The following is a 25,589-nucleotide window of genomic DNA, read 5'->3' on the forward strand; positions in this document are numbered from 1 at the left end:
GTGCATTCCTAAGAACTTATAGGTAGAAATGGTTGATTTTTTTTAAAGCTATATATATATAAGGTACAATGTGTATAACATGCTCTCTTTTGTGATAAAAAGAGGGGAACGTGCACAAACATACAAATGTGTACAGATCTATATATACATATATAGATCTCGATTTAGGCTCAGGTCATGATCTCAGTTTGTGAGATCTAGCCACCGCATCAGGCTCTGCACTGACAGCACGAAACCTGCTTAGGACTCTCTCTCTCTCTCTCTCTCTGCCCATCTCCTGCTCCCGCTCTCTCACCTCTCTCTCAAAATAAATAAATAAACATTTAAATAAATAAATAATAATAAAATCGTGCTGATGAGGCTGTGGAGCAACAGGAACTGTCATATTGGTGGGAAAGCAAGACGGTACAGCTGCTTTGGAAGACAGTTCGGCAACTTCTTACAAAACTAAACATACTCTTACCATATGATCCAGCAAACACACTCCTTGGCATTTACTGAAAGGAGCTGAAAACATGCTCACTCAAAAGCCTGCCCAGGAATATTTATGGCAGCTTTATTCATCGTTGCCAAAATTTGGAAGCAACCAAGATCTTCTTTGGTAGGTGGATGGATAAAACAATGGTACCTTCAGGTAGTGGAATATTATTCAGAGTTAAAAGGAAATGAGTTACAACTCCCTGAAAAGACATGGAGGAATCTTTAAAAAAAAAAAAATGTTTATTTATTTTTGAGAGAAAGAGCACAAGTGGTGAAGGGGCAGAGGAAGAGGGGGACAGAGAATCCGAAGCAGGCTCTGTACTGTCAGCACAGAGCCCGACACAGGGCTCAAACCCACAAACCGGGAAATCATGACCTGAGCCAAAGTCAGATGCTTAACTGACTGAGCCACCCTGGCACCCTGGTATGGACTAATATTCTAAGTAAAATAAGAGGTGTTTTTAAAAAGCCCCAGGTACATTGCAAGGATGGTTTGGGAAATCCTAGGGAAGGAACTGAGCACAGCCCCACTGAGGATACACCAGGCAGACAATTCCTGGAATGCTTTCTCTTTGGCAATAAAGGTCAGACTTCTCAGCCTGTTCTGTGTGCCAGGAATAAAATCACATGATATTATAGCTGGAAAGGATTTTGGTGGCTATTTAGTTCAGTCACACCTTATTACGGGTGGGTAAGCCAGAAGCCAGGAGAGAAGTACTTACCCCCCGCCCCAGTTAGCTAGTGGAGGGATCAGAACACAAGGTGACCGCCTTACTCTGAGAAAATGTCTGGGGCAGCAGAAATGGCTTAGAAAAGCTCCCTTTCCTTCAGAATGGGCCCTCCAAACATGAAAGTAGACCAGGACCCAGGTCTTAGATACAGGCTCTGGCTCCACTTGCTTAACCTCCAGTTGTTAACGATCTATCAAAGAACATTGGGGAAACCAAAAGAAGTAAGCAAAGGGAACCATCAGCTTGCTCTTTGAACTTGGGCAAGGTGTTGCCCTCGCTGGGCCTCAGTTTCCCTGAGAATGACAGGGTTTACCTAGACCCTTCAAGCCTAGGTTTGAGGATTCCTTTAGACCAGGGGTTGGCGAACTATAACTCGTGAGCCAAATGTGGCCAGTCTTCAGGTTTTGTAAATAAAGTTTTCCTGGCATACAACCGGCTCATTCATTTGTGTATTGACCATGACTGCTTTCGTGTGAAAATGGCAGGCTGGAGTAGCTGCAACAGATACCCTCTTGTGGCCCGCGAAACTGAAAATATTTACTCGTTTGCTTTTGCTGATAAAGTTTGCAAAAGCAAACTTTTATTCTAAAAAGACCAAACTTTGGGAAATGAGGCAAGGGGTTTCTGTTTCAATAATTTTAACTCGAGGTCAACTGCCAACTCTTCAGGACAATATTCCTGAAGCATCTGTCCTTTGGACAATGGCCCCGTGTCTAGGACCGTTTGAGCGCTGCTGTTGTTTGACTTTTTATTACTCAGATTCACATTCCATGAATTACCTCACACTCCAAACTGTGATCAGCCATCATCGTAATGTCACATTTTCCACTAACATTAAGTCAGGGTAGGACTGACTCCTTCCTTACATAGATCAGGGAGACAGACCAGTGGGGCTGGAGAGGCAGTGCTTATTTGGACCTGGCCTTCTCAGAGAAGCTGAAACTGTTTCTTAAAATCTCCTAGGGAGATGGAAGCTGGAAAAGTAGCTTTCATGACGCCTAAGTTCATAAAAATATTCCATATCTAACTTGAAGCAGGACAGGTGGAGGGGAAGGAGAACAGAATGAAACTGGGTTATCTTTTAGGGTCTCTGTCACTACTAGCTTTTGTGACTCAGAGTTGCTGTTTTTTTAATTTTTTAAAAAATATTCATTCATTTTTTGAGAGAAAGAGTAGGGAAGGGGCAGAGAGAGAGAGAGAGAGAGAGACAGAGAATCAGAAGCAGGCTTCGTGCTGATAGCAGAAAGTCCAACATGGGGCTCGAACTCATGAACTGTGAGAACATGACCTGAGCCAAAGTTGGACACTTAACCGACTGAGCACCTCAGGCGCCCCTTGACTCTGAGTTTGAAATTCCAGGGGTTCATATTCAAGGAGACCTTGGGGCTCTCTATACCCACTTCCTTCCCCCAGCAGAACACACTTACGACTCCACAAGGGAGCGGTCTTTATGGGAATCACTCTTACCTGGGGGAGCAGGGCTTGGGGTGCTGATCTTAGGCGAAGTGACACTGCCAGAAGTCACTGAAGGCACAGTCTCTGAGGAATTACTTTGTGGGACTGTGATGCGGGATGATCCAGTTGTTGGCGAAGTAACTGCTGTGGTTGACTCATTACTCCCAGAAGACACGGAGCCAGAGGTAAGTGCAGTTGTGTCTGTATCTGTGCTTGATTCACTTGTTGTAGATGGGACAAGGGTGGCTATAACTGCACTCGATATAGAAACAGAGGTTGGGGAGGAAGTAGGTGGAGTTGCTGTGGTATCTTTTGTGGTCTCAGTAGTTGCGTTATTTGTGAGAGGGTTACTTGAAAGAGTTGTGTTTGATATAGGAACAGATGTCACAGAAGAAGTCGGTGGGGTTGTCATGGCAATTGTTGTGACCTCAGTATTTGTGTTATTTGCGAGAGAGGTACTTGAAGAAACACTGTCTTGCCCAATGGCTGGAGGAAGAAAGATACCAAGTTTCAGAAGAAAGAACATTCAATACATAATGGCAGTTACTTATTCTTTCATTCTAATTAGTACCCAATCATTCTTTCCTGAAAAATAAATATAGTTGACCACATTAAAAATGAAAATACATGGGGACTCTGTTGGTGGAGAGTCCGACTTTTGATTTCGGCTCAGGTCACAATCCCAGGGTTGTGAGATCGAGCCCTGGGCCGGGCTCTGTGCTGAGCATGGGGCCTGCTTAAGATTCTCTCTCTCTATTTCTCTCTGCCCCTCTATCCCATTCACACACTCTCTCTCGAAAAAAAAAAAAAAGAAAGAAAATACATGACTACTTTGAACACACACACACAAAACCCCCACAATAGATAAAATTAAAAGTTAAACAGGCAAAACTGGAAAAATGTTATTGAAATATATTACAGAAAGCTAATGTGTATGAAGATGAGGACCAAGAAGTAAAATCGTTTATACCTGTGGTTGCAGATCTATTAATTTGGGTTTAATACTCCCCAGTAGTCTTCAGTGAGGACAGTTGATAAGGCCAGCAGGTGGCGCTGTTACTACCTGAAAGTGGCTGGCTTTGTCTTTTTATAGTTTAAGGCAGTAGTCCCCTTGTTCCACTTACACAGCATTTTAGGGAGGCAGGGAGGGCTTTATTTAAAGAACGATGAAATAAAAATACCTCATAAGGTGTGTATTAAACTTTCTCCAAAAAGATTGTTTTCTAGGGATGTTTACCCACTAATAATTTTAGACACATTAATTTTTTAAAGAGTAAGATGAGTAAAGATGATCTTTGCCCTCAGGGCTACAATGATCATCAGAGTTACCTTTTTTCCAACTCTTAGAAACCCCTAGACACATGGAATCATAGTAAATTCTTCGTGATCCAGTGATTACTCTTTTAGAACCCTTAATTATCTCAAAGGACTCTGACATTGACAACCCGTTTTTAAAAATATATTAAATGGTTTAGTGAGGGGGGAAAAAAAGGGAAACAAAAGTTTAAGTGAGGAAGCAATTCCTAACCCTTCTAGTATAGAAAGACTACTGACTCCCTGACAGGCCTGTGAGCCCCTGCGTGGCAGAATTTGGCTCTTCACCTTCAACACAGCCTGGCTTAAATAGTCATTAAGTGTTGAAGAGATAAACCATTGCTCTGTCAGGAGCAAGAAAATAGTTTGTCAACTGGTCATCTTTTTTTTTTTTTTTTAAGAGTTTATTTTTAGGGGCGCCTGGGTGGCTTAGTCGGTTAAGCATCCGACTTTCCGACTTTCGCTTAGGTCATGATCTCGCGGTTCGTGGGTTCGAGCCCCGCGTCGGGCTCTGTGCTGACTGCCAGCTCAGAGCCTGGAGCCTGTTTCAGTCTGTGACTCCCTCTCTCTCTGACCCTCCCCTGCTCACGCTGATTCTCTCTCCTAGAAATAAATAAAAAAAAAAAACATTTAAAAAAAAAAAAAGAGTTTATTTTTAGGTAGTCCCTACACCCAACACAGGGCTCAAACTCACAATCCTGAGACAGAGTCCTGAGCTCTCCTGACTGAGCCAGCCAGGGCGCCCACCAGCTGGCCGTCCTACCTTCTCCTCCTGTTCCTGCTACTCTCCTCATTCAACAAGGGCTGACCCTGAGCCAGAGAGTAACTGTGAGATTGATCTGAGCATCCATATTTGATAGAAGAACCCACCCATACCCAGATGAAGTCAGGGATCTGCTCAGAGGTAAACCTTAATTCCATGTGGAAGGAGCGAGAAGACTCCTGAGGCTGGAATCAGGGATTAAACCAGACCCCTGCACTGCATTAGGGTCCAAAAGACATTTGGGGGCCAAAGAAAAGGCCCGTGTAGGGCATCAGGCCCTTGGAGCCTACTAAGTTGTTCTTGTCTGGCCTGAGGAAATCTGGAGCACAAAGCTCTGGCTTGCTGAACCCCACACCTTAGTCCAGAGCCCCCTTTACTTCCGCTCTGTCCTCTTTCATCACGCTCAAATGCCCGACGTCTTTGAGCAGAATTGGAGAGGAAACTTCAACCATGAGACAGTCTCCCTTGTTGGGCCGTGGAACTGGTAGCTGAAGCTTGCCGGTTCTACCTCAGAGACGGCAGACATGATTAGAGGAATTAAAAAGTGTAAAATGTTCCTTACCTAAGGCTTCAAAAAGGAGGATGAGAAGAACGAGACGAAGCAAGGCTTTCATTTTAGATGTTCTTGCCGGGCAATCCAAGGAGGAAATGACTGCCCTCCAGCCGTCTTCAGTTTTAACTCCCTTTTGGGTACAAAGTCCGGTCATTAACTGACGTCAATCAGCCAGAGGCAATTACTCGTTGGGGTTTGGTCATATACCATAGGTCTCTTCTGAGCTTTTGAGATAAAAGAGGTGAACCTGGCCTTAGAGGTTATTTTTCTGTCCAAAATATTCTATCCAAATTATTATAGTCCAAAATAGCTCAAAACAGCCCAAACATCCTTGGGATGGTGTGGGGTGGGGGAGGAGGAGTTAACTATCCCAAACGTCCCTGGGCACCACATTTCAGAGGTCACCATTCCTTCGAACACCGCATGAAAGCGTCTGTGTTCCACTTCCTGCCATTTGAGTGTGCAGGTGGCAGCTCTGAGAAGCCCTGAGGGGCTCTTCCATGTTTTCCCCAAACTGTTTGCTGCTCAGCGTTTTGGGGGGCCTCCCTGATGGTCACTTCTAGCAACTCTGTAATCCTGTGCTCTGCACATAGCACTTTACCTGGACACTGCGCCCCATAAATGCCTTCAAACGCAGTTACTATCAAACTGTAGCATTTAGCCTAACTTTACCGAAGGCCTATGGGTGGCAGCTCAGGGAGGGGAAATGCAGTACAGAAAAGGGAAGAACTTAAAATGGATGACCACATCTCTTCACTCCTGGTTGTTTGTTCACTGTCGCGGCCGTCTTCTCCCACCTCCTCTATTCACCTCTTGTCCCCGAGCCCCTGAGCCCCTGACTTCTCACCACATTTCAGGAACCCAGCCTGTCACTCAGAGTAGGCCTCCCTCCCTACAGCTCAGAACCCCAATTCCCCCCGATTCTAGCCCCAGCCAGAGGGGTGAAAACAGTCACTCCTTGTGAGTACTAGCCAGTTTTACCGCTGACCTTAGTGAAGACACAGTTTTTTGTTATTACACAGAAGGTTAATTCCTTGTTGTCCCCAAAGTCTCCATTCAGGAATAGAATTTTGGGTTTGCTCTTATATAGCTGAGAGGCTCATTTAAATATTTTTCCCAAGCAAAAACGCCTGTGCTGTTATTCTCGGCTTGAAGGATCCCTGGCACCAAAACTTAAATGAAGCCTCTTTTTCATCTTTTCTTTTTTTCTTTTTAAATTCACTTTATTGAGTTAGGTCTAATTTTCATCAATAAACGAATCCACTGAAAGGGCAAATTTCGGTGTGCTTTGATAGATGTATATACATATGAAACCACCGTTATAATCGCGACATGGAACATTTCTGTCGTGCCCCAAAGTTTCCTCTTGTCCCTTTGCAGGGCGTTCCTCTCTCCACTCCCAACCCCAGGCAACCACTGACCTGCTTCTTGTCACCAGAGATTAGTTTGCTTTTTCTAGACTTGTATATAAATGAAGTCATACAGTATGTACTATTTATCCTCTGTCTGGTTCTCCCCCTCAGTACAATGATTTCACAATTCATCCATTCTACTGTGTCTATCAGTCCTTTCTTCGTCCTTTCTTTTACAACTTTACTGAGGTATAATTTATGTAACATGAACTGCACATATTTAACGTTTTGATATGGGCTTACACCCATGAAACGATGATCATGATTAAGACACCAAACGTTCTCACAATACCCAAAAGTTTTGTGCCCATCCTTCCCCAAACCCCCAGTCTGAGGTAACCACTCATCTGCCTTCTGTCGCTGTAGATCAATTTGCATTTCCTACGGTTTTATAGAAATGGAATCATACAGATGTACTCGGTCTGGGGGCTTTTATTTTTTGGTCTGGCTTCTTTCACTCAGCATAATTATTTTGGAGATTCATCCATGTTGTGTGTGTATTAATAGTTTGCACATATAATTTTCCATTCATTTGGAAGTATATCCTTAGGATAAAGTCTCAGAAGTGAACTTCTCAGGCAGTGGGTAGTATTTTATGTCATGTCCCAGCCAAAAAGCCATCGTCCATGGCTCTTAATATCTGTTGCTGCATTTCTTGTGGAGGGAATATAGCCTTTGTAAGCTTATTGAAGTACCTGTACTCTCACCAGAATTGGATATTATCCATGCAAACATTTTTACAGATGTAAAATGTTATTTTGTTTTGCTAGTAGTGTATCTTTAAAATGAGTGAAGAGTGTTTCCCTCGCATTTCTTTTTTTTTAAGTTTTTTTTAACATTTATTCATTTTTGAGAGAGAGAGAGAGAGAGAGGGGGGGGGAGGGGCACAGAGAGAGAGAGACCGAATACGAAGCAGGCTCCCCTCTCTGAGCTGTCTGTACAGAGCCCAATGCAGGGCTTGAACCCACGAGTGGTGAGATCATGACCTGAGCCAAAGTTGGATGCTTAACCAACTGAGCCACCCAGGCACCCCTCCCTCATGTTTCTTTTTGAATTTTATTTTTTGTTTTGATGATAATTTGATTACGGCCACCAACTTTTGGAAAAGAAGTTACCCAAATATACTGTGAACCTGAAGACCCAGGACTATGTCTCATTTACTTTGCATCCCTTGCTCCCTAAACCTAGAACAAATTGAATGGCATTTGTGCATCCTTTTCCTTTATGTCATAAATATTTAGGAAGCACCTGCTTCGTGTCAGCTGCTCTAGATGCTGGCAACAGAGGAGTGAACAAAGCAGGGAGGCCCTCATGGAAGAGGGGCAGCAGACAACCAAACCAGCAAGGAGACCAAGTAGGTTCCCATTGTGAGGAAAGTCATGCAGGAAATGAACGGGGGCCCACGGTCAGGTGGGGAGGGCGGCTCCTTTAGATGAGACCACTGAGAACCTTCCTCGCCTTCTCCTGCTTAAACCTGCCCATGACTTCCTGTTGTTGCACTTAGACTAAAATTCGCACACTCCCTGTGGGATCGGTCTACAGTCACCTTCTCTGATATCACGGTTCCATTATCTAGCTTCTGGAATGAAGCTCTTGGGGAAGTTAAATGGAGGGGCTTTCCCCAGGAAGCAGCTTCACCCTTAACACACTCCACTCACTGAATGGGACGATGGGAGATTTCATACAGGGGCAGAAGGTCCCTACCCGCCACCACTAACTGTAATTCAGGTTTCCTCCTGAAGGGGTGTGTGGTTCTAGTATAACGCTGCTCTTAGGGTGCTGGCCCTGGGCCTGGGCTTGTTCCTCTAGGAGAAGAAAACTGCTGACCACAGAGGGAGTAGTACATCAGCACCCGTTTAGGGACTGCAGTGGTTTCTGGTTCGCACCTGCCAACATCCTCAGTCCGGTTACTCCTAAAACAGGAGATGACCCAATGAGCAAAGAGGGCGGTGGCCCTCAAAATGTTCCCCGCACCAGCAGCATGCCCACAACTCGGGGACTCTGTAGAAATGCACATTTCAAGCCCCAGCCCAGACTTACTGTGTCAGCCGTCCGTGTTTTAACGACTCCAGGTAATTTCGGTGTGCGCTCAGGTGTGACAGTCACCGTGCCGGTGGGACACAAGATGATTTTACGTGGTCTGTGGTCACCGTTAGAAAACACTGATTCACTTGGAGGGGGAAGGTAATTGCCTTTTCAAAGGTATTTCAGCAACTCTGATTACACGGGGAGAGAGAAAATCCTGTCGACTGCCAATATATCTGTGTTCTGCTATTTGCATATTTCCCTTTACAAGGAAGGAACAGCCCCAGGCACAGAGCCTTTGGCAGAGATATCCACCTAGAACCCACAAACACTTTATTTTTATTGTGTTTATTTTGTGATGACTTTCTTTTTATGATAAAGGAAACCTGGTTTTTTATTTTAAGGTGATGATGGAAAGTATATTTTAAAAATAACTTCATTTAGGTCTTAAATAAGTCAATTCCCAGAACAATATTCTAGAAGAAAGAGTAAAGACAGTATGTGGTTTGTCAAGAATCCTGAGGGTGGGGACGAAACCGCCTGACATTCAGAAGACACCTTGCTGGGACACACCCTTGAGTGAGTTGAAGAAAAGGCGCTTCAGGGTATGGGGTAAGGAAGCAAACGATTTAACTAAAATACAAGTAAAAGAAATAACCAAATATCAACACCATGAAAAATGTCACATTACACTAGGAAAAGAGAAAACTAAACGAAGCCTCAGCTGAAGCTGAACTCTGAGCTATTTTCGAATGGAATTTAATCAGATAAGTGCCTATTCTTGGGAATTTGGCTCCTACACCCCAGCCCCCCAGCTGGCTGTCAGTCTGAGGTGGGAGGAGGGTAGCAATGACATTTAATTCGACATTCAAGGGTTGAACTCAACTTCATAATCTTTAACCAGACATCCTTTTGGGTTGTTGTTCAAGTTACCTATGAAATGTCTCTTCTAAGAAGGAATTTTTGATTTGGCTTTCTAAGGAACTGTTTTCTTCATGACAAATTTGAAATAAAACGTCAGCACATGCTCACAAGCAAGTACCTGACAGGCTGCTCAGCACCAGGAACCAATTAAAGACTGTGTCTGTGGGCCTATTGTACTGGCAAAGATTTAAAGAATGAAAAGATCTTCTGTGGCAATGGTGTGTGACCAACATGCCTATACATGGCCCTTGGGGGAAGGGAAACTGCAACATGTTTTACAGACCTTTAAAAATGCACAACTGCTGGGAAGATGGCGGACTAGGAGGATCCTGAGCTCATCTACTCCAATAGACACACTGAGACAACAGGCAGATTAGTGCAGGGAACTCTGAAAACAACCTGACAACAGGCAGAACAGACTTTCCACAGTTAAGTATAAAGAGGAGATGGGCGCCTGGGTGGCTCAGTCGGTTATGCCTCCGACTTCGGCTAAGTCATGATCTCACAGCTTGTGAGTTCGAGCCCTGCATCAGGCTCTGTGTTGACAATTCAGAGCCTGGAGGCTGCTTTGGATTCTGTGTCTCCTTCATTCTGTGTCCCTCCCCTGCTTGCGCTCTGTCTCTCTTTCTCTCAAAAATAAATAAAGATTAAAGTAATAATAATAAAATGTAGAGAGGAGGCCACATCAAAATAGGTAGGAGGGCCAGGGCCGTGGCTGAGAACCAACACCCCCCAGCAGGACTAACCGCAAGCAGGAAGGATACCACAAGCACAGAGAAGCTAGAACGGAGAGAGGATCAGACGCCACCCTAGGCATGGGGGACCCGCACTGGGAAGACAGGTTCTCATAACATCTGGCTTCAAAAACCAGTGGGGCTTAACTTTTCAAGTCTTTACAATAATCAGGGCTTATCTCTGGGTACTTTAAAAAGCATGGGGCTTAGCTCTGGGAGAGCTGGAGGGCCGGGAGCTGGCCGATGAAACTGAGACCGTGCCCTTAAAGAGCCCGCATAGCAAATAACCCCACTGAGAAATAGCATAGAGGCAGCCGTTTGAAAAGCACCTGGGGTATAGGTAAAGAAGATTTATTTACTAACCTCAGAATGTGTGCCAGGAGGGAGCAGGGATCTTTAGGAGACTCGCCCCAGAACAGAAGGGCCGGCGCACACGCCTCTCCTCTCTCCACCACCCAGCCGAGATAGCAGGACACCTGCGGGGCCAGCAGGAACATGCTCCACCGGGCTCCCTCCCCGGCACCTAGCACTGCGTGCCCCACCCACGTTCTCCTGCAGACCCACCCCATCCAGCTTGTCCCACTCCGCGGCCGGAGGCCCTCCAACGTGCTCCTGCCCCAGAGAGGGGAAGCCAGCCACACACTCCAGTGTGCCTGCGGTCCCAGCAGCCAAACCCCCAGGCCCCAAAACAACTCTCAATAAATTAAGAAAGATTGATAGCATATCATGCATCTTTCTGACCACCGCTGTAGGACGCTAGAGATCAATCACAAGAAAAAATGTGGAAAGAACACAAATTCGCAAGGGTAAGTAAAATGCTACTGAACAATGAATAGGTCAACCAAGAAATCAAGGAGGAAATCAAAAATTAAAAATAGAATTGCCCTAGGAGTCAGTAATTCCACTGCTGAGTATTTCCCTAAAAAAAAATTAAAACAACAATTTGAAAAGATATTCGCACCCCTTTGTTGATTGCAGCAGTCTTTACAATAGCCAAAATACGGAAGCAACATAAACCCAAGGGTCATAAATAGATGGATAAAGAAGATGTGGTATAGATATGTGATGGAGTATTACTCAGCCATAAAAAAGGATGAGATCTTGCCATTTGCAAAAACATGGATGGATCCAGAGGGTATAATGCTTGGGTCACGTGAGGACTGAAATAAGTCAGAGAAAAGACAAATGCAATATGATTTCACCCATATGTGGAATTTGAGAAACAAAACAGAGAGAAATACAAAAACAGACTCTTAACTATAGAGAACGAATTGATCATTACCAGACAGGAGGGTGATGGGAGGAAGGGTAAAATAGGTGATTTTGGGGGCGGGAAGGGGGGCGTCTGGGTGGCTCAGTCAGTTAAGCATCTAACTTTAGCTCAGGTCATGATCTCTGGGTTCATAAGTTCGGGCGCCACAGCAGGCTCTCTGCTGTCAGCACAGAGCCAGCTTTGGATCCTCTGTCCTTCTCTCTCTGCCTCTCTCCCGCTCACACTCTCTCTTTCAAAAATAAATAAATGTTAATGGGGCGCCTAGGTGGCTCAGTCGGTTAAGCATCAGACTTTAGCTCACGTCGTGATCTCACAGTTCGTGGGTTCGAGCCCCGCATCGGGCTCTGTGCTGACAGCTAGCTCAGAGCCTGGAGCCTGTTTCAGATTCTGTATCTCCCTCTCTCTCTGTTCTCCCCTGCTCATGCTCTCTCTCTCTTTCTCTCAGAAATAAATTTTGAAAAAAACCCATAAAAATAAATAAATAAATAAACAAACATTTAAAAAATAGGTGATGGGGATTAAGGAGGGCACTTATGATGAGTATCAGGTGTTGCATGGAAGCCTTCGCTCACCGTATTGTACACCTGAAAGTAATATAACATTGTACGTTAATTATACTTCAATTGAAAAAGAAAGAAAAGAAAATAGACATATCCCTTGACCAACGATCTCATTCTAGGAATTTGCCCTAAGGACATAGCTAGACATGTGCTCAAAGATACTTGTACAAGGATGTATCACTATTATTTTTCAAAGTAAAAAAATGTAAAACTATATAAATGTCCCAAAGCTGAGCTAGGTCAAGACAAATTTGGTGACTTCTTGAGAAGAATATTATGCAGTCATCATAACAAAGGAAATTTTCAACAGAACTATAGTTTTACTAAGTGTGACTGTCAAGTAATCTACATAGGGAGGTACTGGACTTGGGGTCCACCAGCCAGTATTGAATTTATATTATTTCCTTTATTCGCCAAGTACTTTGGAGCATCTACAAGCGCCAGGCACTGTCCCAGGCTCTGAGGCTATAGCGATGAACCGAAATGAGCATTTCTGAGATAACTCTGTACAAAGCACTGTGAGGGACACGTTCAGGATGTGCTGGGAGCACGTAGAAGGGGACAAGCTCACCTTGGAACACTCAGCAAAGTGCTCCCAGGAAGCAGAACACCCTGCAGAAGCCAGCACACAATAGGCGTGCAATAGCCCTTGACTGGCTCACTTTCTTCAGGGGCGGGAAAATAAAAGAAACCTCATTGAAAATCGAAGCCCTGAAGGGGATCTCTTGAGAAGGTACCGCTCTTTGCAGCCTGTATAACCAGCAGGAAGAAGAAAGAACATTCTTATCTTGACAGGAGAGGACATTTTTTACATAGGAATTTCACTGCCTGCCAAGGAGAAGAAGGAAGGTCCCTCCCGGCCCCAGCTGCCACCGCTTTGCAGCCAGGAGAAACCGCCACAACTCTTGTTCTTCTCCAGTGAACTTTTATCCAAAACAAACCTTCCCTAGTTTCCTCCTAAAAGCGAATAGAAGCTGACCTTCCCTTCCCTTTATGTCTGGACTTGTCTGTTGTCCGCCATAGTTTTCAATTCTTCCATTGTTCTCACATAAACTTATTTTGCTGGTAGAATAACTGGCTATTTTATTTTTAAGGTTGACAGGGGCAAATACCCCCATTTCTGCTCCACCCAGGCAAGCTGCTGCCTTTCAGGGCAGGACCAGAAACCAGTGTCCTCTCTGCCCCTCTGCCCCGTGTGGGGCCTGCCTCTCCAGGAACATGCCTCCTTCCTGTATGAGATTTCTTTCCCAGTGGCCCTGCTTCCTCTCCCCAGAAGGGAGAGAGATTTAAGTCTCTGTAAATCACAGGGAGTAGGCGGGGGGGGGGGGGGGGGGGGGGGGGGGGGGGGGGGGGTTCAGGGCGGGAAGGTGGTGTGCAGTGATCTCTTCAGAACTTCTTTCTGGAAGCAATCTTGTCTTGCTGAGTCAAGCTCCCTAGTAATAATCAGCCTGTAAGTATTTGTAGTCCTTTGAAAAATATTTCCACACTTCCCAATAATGCCTTCTTAAAGGGTTAAGTAAATGTGTAGTTTTGTGAACTGGAAAGCTACCAGTGGGGCATAATCTCAGGGATCCTTTTCTCCTCTGAGAAAAACTCAGCTTTTAGTGGAAACCCGCCGATGTGCTCTCAGAGCTGGGCTCCCAGGGCTGTGTCCCCACATGGACCCAGCCTGGAGCGGTGAGGAAGTTAGTTTTCCAACACCCCATCTCAGAGAGTTAAAAATGAGCTGGACTTTAAGGTCACCAGGAATGCTATAATAATAAAGAAAACATTAATTGCAAGTGTTGGTGAAGATGTGAAATCAGAACCCTCAGGTACTGCTGGTGGAAACGCAAACTTGGCATAGCCACTTTGGAGAGCAGTTTGGTGATTCCTCCAAATTAGGCAGAGTTATCACGTGACCCAGTGATTCCACTTCTAGGTGTATTCCCCAGAGAAATGAAAATATGTCCACATAAAAAACATATACATGAATATTCATTATTCATAATAGCCAAAAGATAGAAAGAATCCAGTGTCTATCAGCTTATGAACAAAATTGATACATGCATACTATGCAATATTATTCTGCCATAAAAAAAGAAATACTGAGACTTGCTACAATGTGGATGAAGCTTGAAAATATTTTGCCAAGTAAAGCAAGCCAGTCACAAAAGACCACATATCAGGTGATTCCCCTTATGCTAAATGTCCAGAACAGGCAAATCTATGGAGACTCAAAGTGCATTAGTTGTGGCCTAGGACTGTGAGGGAGGAGGGAGGACTGGGAGATGACAGCAGAGAAAGTGCAGGTTTCCTGCTGGGTTGATGGAAATATTCTAAAATTGGTTGTAGTGATGATGCATTGAATGAAATGAGTGAATTGTATGGTATGTGATTTATATCTCAATAAAGCTGCTACTAAAAAGATGAAGATGAAGAAGAAGGAGGAGGAGGGGGAGGGGAGGGGAAAGTGAGCAGGGACCGGGGTGGGGAGTGGCTCAGTTACTTAAGCATTGGGCTCAGGTCATGATCTCATGTTTGGTGAGTTAGAGCCCCGTGTTGGGCTCTGCGCTGACAGGCTCAAGCCTGCAGCCTGCTTCAGATACTGTTTCCCTCTCTCTCTGCGCCATCCCCCCCCAATTTGTGTGTATGCTCTCTTTCAAAAATAACAAATAAACTGGGGTGCCTGAGTGGCTCAGTCGGTTGAGCATCTGACTTCAGGTCAGGTCATGATTTCATGGTTTGTGGGTTCAAGCCCCGTGTTGGGCTCTGTGCTGAACGCTTGCCCAGAGCCTGGAGACTGGTACAGATTCTGTGTTTCCTTCTCTCTCTGCCCCTCCCTTGCTCGCGCTCTGTCTCACTCTGTCTCTCAAAAATAAATAAAAGTAAAAAAAGTAATAAATAAATAAGTAAAAATTAAAAAAAAAAAAACTGAGCTGGGATGGATTAGGTAGAAACCATGCCAGAGCACTTTTAGAGAGGACTGTCCTAAAGGACATTTTTACTCACCGACAGATAACCTTTTGTAATGACCACAATTTTATAGAGTTCAGAAGAGCTATAGAAATATAGTTAGTAAGGGGTGCCTGGGTGGCTCAGTTGGTTAAGCGTCCGACTTCGGCTAAGGTCAGATCTCACGGTTCATGGGTTCAAGCCCCGCATCAGGCTCTGTGCTGACAGCTCAGAGCCTGGACCCTGTTTCGGATTCTGTGTCTCCCTTTCTCTCTGCCCCTCCCCCACTCATGCTTGGTCCCTCTCTGTCTCAAAAATAAATAAACTAAAAAGAAAAAAAAGAAATATAGCTATTAATATTAATAACTTGCATTGAAAAGACACCTACCACATGCCACCATTCTACACACTTTACACTATTAACTCAAAACCACGAAGTAGATTTGCTATCATAGCACAGGTAGGACTGTGACTTAGATCAAGCTTAGCAAATACCTTCTATAAAGTGTTAGATAGTAAGTATTATAGCCTTTGTGGGCCAAGAGGCAAGATTGAGGATATTATGTAGACATTTGTAGAGGAAAGAAAACAAATTTCCAAAATAAATTTTATTGGTGAAATTTAAAATATAATAATAATCGAGAACAGTTTTTGGTAATACTGGTTTACTGATAGAAGAATGGAATTCTTTAGTGGGGATAATATTTTGATTAACTGATGTTCAAAACTAGGGTCCCAATCATCAAAAATTGGTTACAAATGTTCAACTGTTAATGCTGATTTATAATGAAATTTTATGTACTTCATTTTGAAAATGTCTGTCTACATAGATAGTACTGCCAAATGCTGATATCAGTCCATGAACATGTAATTTTAATTAAGTATGTTTGTTGCTTGAAAGGCAGTTATAGAATTCTATTTTTTAAACGTTTATTTATTTTGAGAGAGAGAGTGCGAGCAGGGGAGGGGCAGAGAGAGAGAGAGGGAGATACAGAATCTGAAGCAGGCTCCAGGCTCCAAGCTGTCAGCAAAGAGCCCGAGGTGGGGTGTGAACCCAAACTGAAAGATGGTGACCTGAGCTGAAGTCATGTGCTTAACGGACTGAGCCACTAAGACGCCCCAGGCAGTTATAGTCATTAAATTCTTCTATTGGTGGTTGACTTTTAGCATGTCAGTATATTACAAATTAATCACTTCCAATTGAAACTTAAGTAAATGTTCTCCTTGATTACATAGTAAAACAGATTTGGGGATATGGACATTTTCTTTGCACTTGCACTGAAGTATGTAAAGCACTGCTGGACTGTAGTTTAAGTTCAAAAAATATGTCAGCTGCAAATCTGTATGAAAAGGAAGATCTTGCTTCTCATTTTAATTTTTGTCCACACGTGGAAAGCATAGAAAGCAGCTTTATATTACGTGTGAATTACACAACATTAGTTGTTAAAAGGACTTTACTACAGTATAAAATTTGCATGTTAATGCTGTTTTGCCTTGTAATTATAAGTTGAATTCATTAGGAACCATTATTAAGTTTTCAGCAAAAGAGGACTTCAAAAGGCATTCTTGTTTGATTAACAGTCATTGAGTGGTTCATCTCACTCAGAAAGATTTTAATCTCAGCCCTTTGCTCAAAAACATGCAATAAAACTTTACAACTGCTAAGCCATCAAACTGCTTTATAGTAGGATAAGTCGGGATACTAGCTGGCTTCTATATCTGCTAAAATTAACAGAAGCACGGTGCCTGGCTGGCTCAATCAGTAGAGCATGCTACTCTTGATCTCAGGGTTGTGAATTCGAGCCCCACGTTGGGTATATAGATTACTTTCCAAAAAAATCTCAAAAAAATAAATTCACAGAACCAATAATGGTTAAGTCAACTGACAGTGAATGAAGTTCACCATTGACACTACTGGTTTCATAACACATGATATATTTAAATATTTCCCACAGACTACTCATGAATAATGCAATGGATTACCATAAGCTTTATTTTTATTTTTTTTAAGTAACCTCTACCCCCAACTTGGGGCTCAAACTCACAACTGCAAAACTGAGGGTCACAGGCTCTACTGACTGAGCCAGGCTGGTGTCCCTTATGACCATAAGCTTTGTGAATGAATCCAACCAAAGCTTTTTCTGCTCCCTGTGTTTCTGCCACAGTCAGTTGCAACATATCTTAGCAGATTCTACTTCAGTTTATATTGAAATAGTGGTTTCTCAACTTCTTTGAAAATATTCTTCTTTAAAAAAGCAGCTTTATCGAGACTTAATCCACACATCATACAATTCACCCATTTAAAGTGTGTAATTCCATTTTGCACATGTTCTTTCCTATAGTTCTGCAGAGGCTTACTATGGAGACTAGTTCTTTTTTTTATTTCTTTTCTTTTTTTACATTTATTTATTTTTGAGAGATAAGAGTGAGACAAAGCATGATCAGGGAGGAGCTGAGAGAGGAGACACAGAATCTGAAGCAGTCTCCAGGCTCTGACCAAGCACAGAGCCCGACGCAGGGCTCAAACACACGAACCATGAGATCATGACCTGAGCCAAAGTCAGACACTTACCCAACTGAGCCATCCAGGTGCCCCAATGGAGGCTAATTCTTTAGTCGCTTCCATACTTGTCACTGACTCCTTGAATAAACAACTAGTGAATAGTATTGGTAACATTTATCAGCTCATCAAGAGCCAGGGAATCCACTCAAAGCTATTTGTTCATTGACTACTGGTACTCTTCCTAGTGTTCTCAACTCTCTGAACAACAGTCTTCTTGCTGAAACAGTCTTAAACAGGTTTCTTTCCCCTGGACACATTTCTTTGGCTGATGCAATCAAATGGAAGTTAGTTAACTCATCCCTAAATGACTTTCCTTGCTTAGGTAACAAATGAGCCACTTGGAAAGCTGCTTTGACTGTGGGCTCACTTTCATCACTTGATTGTATGAAGAAATTCTGCTGCAATGAAATATTCCACCTAAACTATTCTGTTTTTCTGATGGTTACTTTCCTGTGAATTGGGAATATTGTGATAGGGTTGTAGTATCGTGGTAGTGACATAATCTCTTGTTTTAGCTCATGTATAGATTCTGCATAATAAATAATGCTTTGCCATCTAATTTGGTAACAAAATAATCCATAGTGTGACTTAAAAATATATTTAAAGTCCATTTTTCTCTTCTTGTTTTGGTGTGATGGATATGCATGGGTAATTTTAAAAGGAAAAAAATGTCATATTAAGGCAATACACATGGCATTTGAAACTCTGTTGAGTCATAACTATGTCACTGCAATGTGTGTGGAGCATGCTGAGGAGCAGCGTGAAATAATGAGAGCGTCACATGTCTTGACTACTGGACTCTGCCATTGTAGCATGAAAGCAGCTAGAGACGATGTGCAGACTCATGTGTGTGGCTATGCTTCAAGAAGCCTTCACTTGTGGACACTGAAATTTGGATTCCACATAATTTTCACATTTTATAAAATATTCTTTTTTTTAGTGATTAAAAACATGCAAAAATCACTCTTAGCTTGCCGATCCTACAAAAACAGGTAGCTGGCTGAATTTGACCCATAGGATATAGTTTGCCGGCCCCACTCCAGAGTGCAGTCAGCTCAGTGGGGTTAGGGCTTGCCTCATCAGGGAAGGAGCTCCTCCCTGTCCAAAAGCATTCTGAAGATCCACAGAGGATTGGTGCTTTTAAACTCCTCAAAGGACCACAAGCCTTGCCCTTTATGAGAATGTCACATACCACCATCTTCCAGAGCTCTCTGCAGGGACTGAGTTGAATAATACAACACATCCATTGTCTCCTTTAGCTCAACCCTGAGAAGTCAGTTCGATGGACAAGTTTTCACTTGTCTAAAACTAAAAACCTGGGTCTTAGAGGAATTAAGTAACAAGGGGCTATATGACAGCCCTGGGACCACATTCCAGCTTTCAAAGGCCACGCTCTACTCCCCATGCCGCACTGTTCCTATTTCATTCCGACACTTGTCTAAGCCTGCTCCACACCCTGCCCCGCCCGCTCTCCAGCCAGGCCAGTGGAGATTCACACAGAATCACCAACAACTTCTGCCTCTGCGATGGAGCCTCGCCATGTCGCTCAGCACAGCTGGGCTTGCCTTGCGCTTGCCCATATGCCCCTGGAGCTCGCGTGTTTTCATCATGTGTGCCCTGGAAATCATAACAGGCTGGATGTCTAGACCCTGGACTCTTATCTCAACCGTCCCATGGACCAGTTACACGAACCTGGGAAATCCACCCCTCTCCGATCTTCAGTTTCCTTATCTGCAAAATTGGAGTGGGGGGGGGCGGGGAGGAGCCTGGAGCAATATTATTTCCTGAGCTCTTTTCCAGTTTTAACTTTTCATGAGTCAACGGACCCTCTACCTTGTTTTATTACCCACATGTTGCCACATCCCTTTATAGTAAGAGTTATAGAAAGTTATTATGCTCATAAACCCAGAGAGGCATGGACCCTGAACCTTGATTCAAGGTGATGTAAAAGTGTTAACAATCATGATACCTCTGAAATGCCAACTGGTTGGCACATGTACAACAAGGACACTTAAGAACAAATTAACTTAACAAAGAGACCAACTTGATCTTCCGCCAAATGCACAGACTAAAGAGGGTAGAGGATGGGAAATAAAGACGTGGGGGCAGCTGAAATGATAGCCAAGAGGCATCCACCATGTGTGTGTTGTATAGAACACAAAGAGATAAATAAGACTGATGTCCTTGACCTTAAGGAGTTCACAGTCTAGTGCGTGGTAACCAAAGAGCTAATAATAGAAACTGAGGAAGAATAGGAATGCAGGAGTAATTGCAATCAAGTTAGGGAGCCTTTTGACCGACCTGCCTCTGTAGAGAAGTAGGCTAAGAAAGCTTATTTTATTGCGGTATCTATCAGGGAACAGAGAGCCTCAGGGGACATTAATGGTCTCAGAGTTTCATTATTCCTGAAGGTTAACCTGACTGAGTTCTTTGGGTACAAGTGTACTGTTGGCCAGCCCGGGAGTGAGAAAGACGTCCCTCTCCATTTTTTTCCTTTTGTATTATTTCCTTAGTATAAATTCTAGGGAGCAAAATTACTAATTCAAGGGATAACTAGCTTAAGACTTTTAGAAACGGTTGTCAAATTATCTTCTTAAAGATTTATATTAACTTACACCCCTCACATTCGTTAGCATGAAGCACTTTCATTTTTAAAAACCAGGCTTTCTTTCCTACCACGGTAGGTGAAAAGTGATACCTCAGTATTTAAATTCTTACTGATTCGACCACTAGAAAGATGAACACACTCCATACATTTGTTACTTGTAATTCTTGTTCATGATTTTTTGTCTATTGTTTTAAGGGAAGAGTTAGAGCTATTCACACTGTTCTAATGAAAGTGTATGAGCTTTTTATATATTTTATGGATCAAAGGTATTAACCTTGGGCGGCCGGTCATTGTCACCCAGCCTTTCTGGCTTCTAAGTTCAGACCTACGGGCTATAACTCAAAGAGGAGTCCTCCAGCACCCTCCCAGCCCGGTGCTACCCGCCAAAAAAACCCCCAAAAACCCTTAATTTCAGGGCAACATTGGCCCTCTTCTTGCTCCAAAACCCAGTCCTGAGTTCTCCTACAGGAAAATTATTTTATGTGAAGACTGCTGCCACAAGTTTACTGTCGTCAACTTCTGTCCAGTACCAACTCTGTGTCCACATCAGCTTCCTCCCACATTCGTAAATGGCTTCTTCTTATGTTCTCTCCTCCCCTCCTTTCAGCTCCTCCGCCCCTTTGCCTTCCGTTTCAGGAGGAGACCTGGTCTTCTTCTTTTTCAACTGAAGTATAATTGACATATAACATTGTACTTGTTTTAGGTGTATGACATAATCATTTGATATGGGTTTATACTGTGAAATGATTATTACAATAAATTTAGTTCACATCCATCCCTACACATAGCTATGAAAATAATTTTTTTCTTGTGATGGGAACTTTTGAGATCTACTCTCTTAGCAATGTTCATGACAATGTCTCTCTTGTTATAAGGTGATTCTCAAGTTGTTTCATAGTTTAGGAGGTTGTCAGGAATATGATAACTAATAATGAATTCAGTCAAGTTGCAGGGCACAAAATTAATAGACAGAAACCTGTTGTTTCTATAGACTAATTACAAAACAGAAGAGAAATTAGGAAAACAATTCCATTTATAACTACAGTAAAAAGAATAAAATACCTGGGAATAAATTTAACCAAGGAAGTGAATGACCTACACTCTAAAAACTAGAAGATAGTGATGAAGAAATTAAAGAGGACACAAATAAATGGAAATGCAAGCTGGAGATATTAATATTATTAAATGTCCTTACTACCCAAAGCAATCTATAGATTCAATGCAATCGCTATCAAATTACCAATAGTATTTTCCAACACAGATAGAGCAAATAATTCTAAAATTTGTATGGAACCACAAAAGATCCTGAATACCCAAAGCAAACTTGAGAAAGAAGACCTCAGCTAGAGGTATCTCAATCCCAGATTTCAAACTATCCTACAAAGCTGTAGTCATCAAAAGCAGTATGGTACTAGCACAAAAACAGACACATAGATCAGTGGAATAGAACAGAGAGCTCAGAAATAAATCCATGCTTATACAGCCATTTAAGCCATCTAGGACAAAGGAGGCAAGAATATACAATGGAGAAAAGACAGTCTCTTCAACGGATGGTGTTGGGAAAACTGGACAGCTACATGTGAAAGAAAGAAAATAGGACCACTTTCTTACACCATACACAAAAATAAACTCAAAATGGATTAAAGACCTCAATGTAAGACCGGAAACCATAGAACTCCTAAAAGAAAACATTGGCAGTAAACTCTTGGACATCAGCCTTAGTAATTTTGGGGGGGCTCTGTTTCCTCATGCAAGGGCAACAAAAACAAAAATAAACAAACGAGAGTACATAGAATTAAAAAACCCTTACACAGTGAAGGAAATTGTCATCAAAAAGGGTAACCTACTGACTAAGAGAAGATATTTGCAAATGATCTATCTGATAAGGGGTTATAATATCCAAATATATAAAGAAGTCATGCAACTCAACATCAAAAACAAAATAAGCAACCTGATGAAAAATTGGGCAGAGGACCTGCCGCATTTTTTCACAGAAGACATACAGGTGGCTGACAGACACCTGAAAAATACTCAGAATCACTAATCACCAGGGAAATGCAAATTGAAAATGCATAAGATATCACCTCACACCAGTCAGAATGGCTAGTATCAAAAAGATAAGAAATAACAAATGTTGATGAGGCTTTAAAGAAAAGGAAACCCTGTGCACTGTTGGTGGGAAAGTAAATTGGTGCAGGCACTATGGAAAACAGTATGGAGTTTCCTCAAAAAATTAAAAATAGAAACACCATATGATCCAGCAAATCTACTTCTGGGTATTTACCTGAATAAAACAAAAACACTAATTCGAAAAGATGTAGGCACACAGGGTGCCTGGGTGGCTCAGTCGGTTAAGCGTCCAACTTTGGCTCAGGTCATGATCTCGCAGTCTGTGAGTTCTAGCCTCGCGTCAGGCTCTGTGCTGACAGCTCGGAGCCTGGAGCCTGCTTTGGATTCTGTGTCTCCTTCTCTCTCTGCCCCTCCCCTGCTCATGCTCTGTCTCTCTCTGAAAAATAAATTTAAAAAACATTTTTAAAAAAGATGTAGGCACCCTTATGTTTATTGCAGCATTATTTACAATAGCCAAGATATGGAAGTGATGTAAGCGCCCACTGATAGATGAATGGAAAAAGAAGATGTGGTATATATACACAATAGAATATTACTCAGCCATATAAAAGAAAGCAATCTTGCTATCTGTGATGACATGAATGGACCATAATACCCTAAGGGTATTATGCTAAGTGAAATAAGTCAGACAGAGAAAGACAAATACCATAGAACTCCACTTATATGTGGAATCTAAGAACCAAAACAAGTGAGTAAACAAACAAAAGAACAGACTCATAAATACAAGGAGACCTGGTGGTTCCCAGAGGTGATGGAGAGGGAGGGATGGGAAAAATAGCTGAAAACTTCCAGTTAGAAAATAAATAAATCAAGGGAATAAAAAGTACAGCAGAGGGAATGTAGTGAAAGGCATTGTAATAAATGTATATGGTGATAGATAGTAACTATACTTATCATGGTATTTCGTAATGCATATAAATGTTGACATTCATGTTACACACCTGAAACTAATACTGTATTCTATGCCAATTATACTTCAATTTTTAAAACAAAATGCAGAATAGTGTTTCCACTTTTTTTTAAGGGAGAAGAGAGGAGAGTACAGGAGAGGAGAGGGGAGGAGAGGGGAGGAGGAGGGGAGGGGAGGGAAGGGGAGGGACAGAGGCAGAGAGAGAGAGAGAGAGAGAGAATGAGAGACCCAAGCCGACTCCACTCTCAGGGTGGAGCCTAATGAAGGGCTCAATCTCATGACCCTGGGATCATGACCTAAGTCAAAATTAAGAGTCAGATGCTCAACTCACTGAGCTACCCAGGTGCCCCTACTTTAATTTTTTAGAAAGGGGGAGGGTAGCAGGGTTTAAAAAACACATGTGAATAATATTTTCCCTTCAAAATATTTGTGGCATGTTTATAATGGCAATGTAATATTCTATCAGGAGGGAAGTAAACATTTACCAACTTAGTTAGATTCTAGACATTTAGGTTGTTTCCAATTGTTCACTTTTATAAATCCTCGATGAATATCTTTTGCACATAACTCTTTCCATATGTTGAAATATTCCCTAAAAGAAGAGTCTCCTAAAGTGGAATGACTGGGTCAATGGAAATGTTGTGTCTGGTTTGATCTTCTATCCAGATCCCTAACACTTCCTCCGTATCAGCAATAAGGATTTACTATCATTTGTGTGTTTACTGGAATAGTACTTTTTCTTTCTTTCAAGAACTTTTCCTTTGCATTCACAACTTGGCTAAATGTCTGATGCAAGAGGCCTAGCTTTTGGCCTATTTTGGCTTTCAACAGGTCTTCCTCACTAAGCTAAATCATTTCTACCTTTTGATTTCGCGAGAGACACGTGACTCTTCCTTTCACCTGAACACTTAGAGGCCACTGTAGGGTTATTAACGGGCCTGATTTCAATATTGCTGTGTCTCAGGGAATAAGGTGGCCCAGGGAGAGGGAGAGAGATGGGGGAATGGCTGGTTGGTGAAGCAGTCAGAATGCACACAGTTATCTATAAATTGGCTCTCATATGGGTCCAGTTCATGGTGCCCCAAATACAACAGCAACATCAGAGATCACTGATCACATATTACCATAACCAATATAATATGAACTTATAAAAAATGTAATATCTGCAACGTGCCATAAAGCAAAGTGCAATAAAATGAGATATGCCTCGACTATGAAAACCCATAAGATATACTATTTTTAAAAACTTATTATTTAACTTCAGACAGTATGGATTGATCCATCTGCTATGAAAAATTACAGAAAGAGCATCTCATTCTCCTATACTTCCTGTTTTTGTTACATTATTTTTACTTTGTCAGGGTTTTGTAACCTTTATATTCTATTCCTAAATTTTAATTATTTTTCTTCAGTCTTATGCCTATAGTTAAATAATTTCAATACATACCCTCATGGCTTTTCCATTCCTAAATTCAGTTATTTTGATTTTTCTCCTGGTTGGTTAGACTTCACCATGAAATAATTTTTCAGGTGCTGGGTTCCCTGAAGTTTTTTCTTTTAGACAATCCCTCCCTACTGCTTTCATGATGAAATAAATAACTTTGTAGATACTGCTTCATTGCCCTCAAGCTTTGCATGTTGCTGTGAAGTCTGAGACCAGCCTGATTCTGTCCTTTTGAAAGGGACTTCGTTTTTATACTTGACACTAACCTAGTTTTAAAAATGGAAGAAAAAAAAAAACCAATGACAAGGAAAATGTGAAGAATGCCACAGCTTTGTCAAGGCCCTGTCCTAGTGAGTGGCTCTTTGGGGCCCAGGATTTGTATCCAGATCGGTCTCTGAACTCACACTCTTTTAAGCACTGTGTGAGGACGCTGCTTTCTTGGACAACAACCAGGGACAATAGGAAACTTTGGGAAAAGTAACTCAAGCTCATAGGGCTTTTATTTCTTCTTTCATAAAATGGCCTAGCTGGATCACGTCAGTGGTTCTCAGATTCAAAGGTGTAAAAAAAAACTAGTGCTATGTATGTCCCAAACTAGTGATGTGGATGGAACGGATACAGAGGTTCTTGCTAACTAAGTGTGGGCATGAAAGAAAAAGAGAGAGAGAGAGAGAGAGAGAGAGAGAGGGAGAGGGAGGGAGGGAGGAAGGGAAGAAGGAAGGAAGAAGGAAGAGAACTGCCATCTGCTATCACCACTGTTTCATAAAATAAAGGTC

General features: G+C 42.4%; 1 protein-coding gene across 6 annotated transcripts in view; it reads right to left on the minus strand.

Annotated features, from left to right (window-relative positions):
• MUC13 (mucin 13, cell surface associated) overlaps positions 1-10,887 on the minus strand; it is a 31,718-nt gene extending 20,831 nt beyond the window's left edge. Inside the window, exons 1-4 of one of the 6 annotated variants that reach the window (XM_039253020.1) lie at positions 10,755-10,887; positions 8,749-8,878; positions 5,306-5,520; positions 2,679-3,152 (exon numbers count right to left, since the gene is read on the minus strand). In XM_039253020.1, coding sequence (XP_039108951.1) covers positions 2,679-3,152; positions 5,306-5,450 — 619 coding nt within the window. In that variant the 5' untranslated portion in view covers positions 5,451-5,520; positions 8,749-8,878; positions 10,755-10,887. The remainder of the gene's footprint in view (positions 1-2,678; positions 3,153-5,305; positions 5,521-8,748; positions 8,879-10,754) is intronic. The other 5 variants (XM_039253021.1, XM_039253019.1, XM_039253023.1 and 2 more) reach the window with 5 other exon arrangements.
• Between the last annotated feature and the right edge of the window lie 14,702 nt (positions 10,888-25,589).

The sequence above is a fragment of the Hyaena hyaena genome, unplaced genomic scaffold (assembly GCF_003009895.1).
Source record: "Hyaena hyaena isolate Hyena2069 unplaced genomic scaffold, ASM300989v1 scaffold_434, whole genome shotgun sequence".
NCBI lineage: Eukaryota > Metazoa > Chordata > Mammalia > Carnivora > Hyaenidae > Hyaena > Hyaena hyaena.